A 3,694-nucleotide genomic window follows, 5' to 3' on the forward strand; every position below is an offset into this window, starting at 1 on the left:
AAATGAAGGTATACTGCACACAACAATGCCTATTTTTACTACTCATCATTTGGATGATAAAGAGAAATTTGTGTGACATGCAAGAACATCATAGAATGCAAAAAACATTCGCGATTATCATGTTCCATTGACCTAAACGTACTGTCATGAACACTTTGGATAAGGGAATGACTTTGACCAGAGTATGTCTAGGGTTCGTGGGACTTATTTTTACATCCAATGCTCAGGGTTGCGTAGAACGGGGACAATTACCTAGGCCATATATGGCCTTCAGGTTCCCGCAAATTACGATCGACTGTTGAGCACTAGCGGACGAATTAAGAAGCCACACCTGTAGCTAATATTTGGGCGGTTCCAGCTAGGTACGAAACGATTATGCCTGAGGTTGATCCGCGTCAGTGAAAGAAAGCAATTTGACGTTTCGGGTAAAGCAGACACCTCGTTGTACGACCGACATGAAATGCTTCGCAGCACGCGAGAATATACATGGTAGCAGACTAAGCTACCACGATCTGTTTTTCAGCAGCAAATTGGGTACGAGGCACCAAGTGAAAATCAGGATTTGAACGCCATACATGTAAACCTTCCAAACATCTTTGGACTTTTAAAAATCACTTCTGTGATTGTTGCCCCTTACTTGGAACATAAACGTTGATTCGCTTCCAGAGTAGCTGCTGGCTTTGTTTAGGTTTCATTGTTTAATGCATGAAACCATTTCCTACAGCATTTCCATATACTTTGTTCACTTTCGAAATGACCAACTGGAAATTTGATGACGTTTCTGCAGAGTATCAAGATAGTAGCATACCTTGAAATTCGAAACTGACCAGTTCAGTTACGGTGCACGGTTCCAATTATGAGCAGGTGGCTGAAAGATACAGCAGAATGTATACCGTGATCCCATTTTTCAGGAGGTTTAACACTTAAGGGGGAAGAAAAAGACTACCTCGCACCAGTTTGGCATGTCCGTAACTCGACTACAGGCTGTAAGAATCTGCATGATATCTAAAACTGACAGGTTACAAGGTCCTGACATAGAGAATCTCGCTAACTTTTAGCTTTAAAATTGGTCTCCCGTGAGACTCTTGATACGGAACTTTAAATCATGCTTAAGTTTGACAATCCCGAATAACAAAATAAGGAATCGGGTTAGAAAGTCTACGGTACTGTTTAAAAAAAACAAATCTTAACTACCCACTTAATGACGTCAGCAATTGCATAAGCCTGTTACTCACCGGCGCAGTGCAGTATCAAGGTCCGCACACCGGAAAACGGAGGACTGAATGTTGGATCTGTGAGGTGGATTGAGGTCATCCCTTCCGAGGACGTTCTCGTGACCCTGATTAGCGGTGCATGCATACGTAGCTCAGCTGAGTATTTTTGCTCAAAAGCGCACAGGCTAATATACTAGTGTCGGACGGAATGGCTTCTGTGGCTAGGTGAATGGCTGGTTCAGATGAGTAGAACAAATCGAGATCAAAAGTAAATAGTAAATAATGAAGTCAGGTTAGATTTACTAATCTCCCAAGTGGCCTTCTGATATTTACTTTACTCAGTAGGTACAGGAAATCTTCAGCGTCTTCTGATCCCTGCTTTCGCACACACACAGTGTTTTTCATTCTTCAAATATAGTGTAATTTACTGGAAACATGACCAATCGAGGAAACCACGCTACAAGTTCTAGTGACTTCTGTGCGGATAAAAGCCTGTATGTAGTTTGCTGTGTTGTTATTAGTTCTGAGTAGGGTCATTTTGTGTGAACGTTATTGGTTTGCATTAACGTGTGTGGCCGTTAACTGTGCCTCAGGTACATAATTAAGAGGAGCAGAAATCATGATATTGCACTTTCGGAAAATAAGAATGGCATAACGACGCTAAGATCTTTTGACTGCCCTCCTACAAACACATTCGGTCAACCGGTCGAAATGAGGTAATTTATCGGTTAGTGATCAAGTGGCGAGAATGGTGAATCAATTACTTCTCACTCTGACATTAAAGATTACCGAAAATATCTTGGTTGCCCGAAATATAAGAGAGTCATTTTTTCCTTGATTTGCGAGGTATCTATACATAAATTACTCAACTGTCGTGAAATAAAACTCGGTTTTACATCATCTGGCTAGGCAATTATCCTTTGGTAACCATATATTGTTTAAATCAATGTGGAATTCTAACTATCCGTGCTTGATGTGTGGACAACATTCAAGTTGATGTTTGTTGATTTTTTCGGCTGAATACCTTGTTTAAAATGCAAATGTTGGCTACGCTTGTGATGGCACAAGTTTAAACTACTAATTGATTAGGATTTGTACACCTGTAAGCAAGCATTAAAACTGGGTGAGAAACATGTCACACTGAAAAAAGCTGTCTGGAGCAAAAGCAAAAAGTCGACAAATGATGAAGTGGTAAGAGAAGGGGTGGGAGCTCCATTCACACCTTCGAAACAAAACTTTCCATCCACAGGACACCATAAAACTTCCCCAGTTTTTTGTGCGTGGAAGTTCCGTATGTAATTCCTTGACCATTTTGGTGAACAGATATTCCATTTGTTAGTAGATCTTTATCGATCTATTACATTCTCTCGTTAGGTGGTAAATAAAAGACCAGTCTTATTGTACTTTAGAGGACTACTAATTTGGGTTAACCGGTATTCTCAAAGGGCTTCTACTAACCAAACATTGGAATAAAAATATTTTACAACAAGAAGCTTATCAGGAATACCTGAGGTGTGCTGCAATAAAGCAAATCTGTTGTCCCCATAAGCGGAAGTTTTTTTTATCACATTTACCAGTTTCGGTAACTTTTCAGGGTGAGTTTCGGACGGATAATGTCACTTTGACTACAACTCCAAAGCCAGTCATTACAGTTTGGTATTGTGTGTCTGAAGGGCGGGGCGTGATTTGCTTGTGATGGTTGGTGTGTCCAACAGTTAGACATGCGATTCGAATGATATAGGTCACGCGGTGGACATATGACTGATATTTTGGCATTCTTCACCCAGTTAGTTGGACAACCTGAGGCCATACGTCAGCCAAATCAGTCGTATTTAATGACCGACGTGAAACGATTGTTTTTTTCTCATTTTCGCATGTAACCACACACCTGGATATAAAAACTGGTATATAAGAAGGACGTTTTATACGACCGAGTCGAGCAATGCCACAGTCTTGCGGAATAAACATGCCCACGTTTAGGAAATCAGAGTATTCATTCGATTGTTCTCACGTAGATGGAACTGATGAATTCCGGAATGCCGCACGATCCCCGACGGCAGCCAGGACAACAACAACCACAAAACCATGCCTGGTTAAAATTGCAAGAAATTGTCCGATTCAAGTTGGGAAAGTTAATCACACAAAATTGACTGCGAGTAAGCGCCCACTTTCGAGATGTGATTTGTTAAAGTTATTGTTAAATACGTGACACCGCTGATAATTTTGTGCCAAAGAGTATGTCAGGTACCAGTTTTTGTTTTTTGACGGTTTTCATTGAACACTGGGCTATTGTGTGACTTTCGGAGAAATATCGCAGTTTTGCGCATTAAATTTGTAGGCATTTTGAAATATGTTTTCCTTAAAAAATCGACATATTTGAGGAATTTGTAAAGTCTTCAAACAAGTTAGCAAACACGGAGACAGTGTTTTGAATTTCGGGTTCCTTGGCATTTATTAAGTGGTTATATATATATATATAT

General features: G+C 40.3%; 1 protein-coding gene across 1 annotated transcript in view; it reads left to right on the forward strand.

Annotated features, from left to right (window-relative positions):
* Positions 1-3,180: 3,180 nt before the first annotated feature.
* The window catches only part of T265_02659 (hypothetical protein), a gene marked incomplete at both ends in the record, with an annotated part of 9,003 nt that continues 8,489 nt past the window's right edge, over positions 3,181-3,694 (forward strand). The window contains one exon of the mRNA XM_009166961.1: positions 3,181-3,370. Coding sequence (XP_009165225.1) covers positions 3,181-3,370 — 190 coding nt within the window. The remainder of the gene's footprint in view (positions 3,371-3,694) is intronic.

Source organism: Opisthorchis viverrini (genome assembly GCF_000715545.1).
Source record: "Opisthorchis viverrini unplaced genomic scaffold opera_v5_34, whole genome shotgun sequence".
In the NCBI taxonomy this organism is placed as follows: domain Eukaryota; kingdom Metazoa; phylum Platyhelminthes; class Trematoda; order Opisthorchiida; family Opisthorchiidae; genus Opisthorchis; species Opisthorchis viverrini.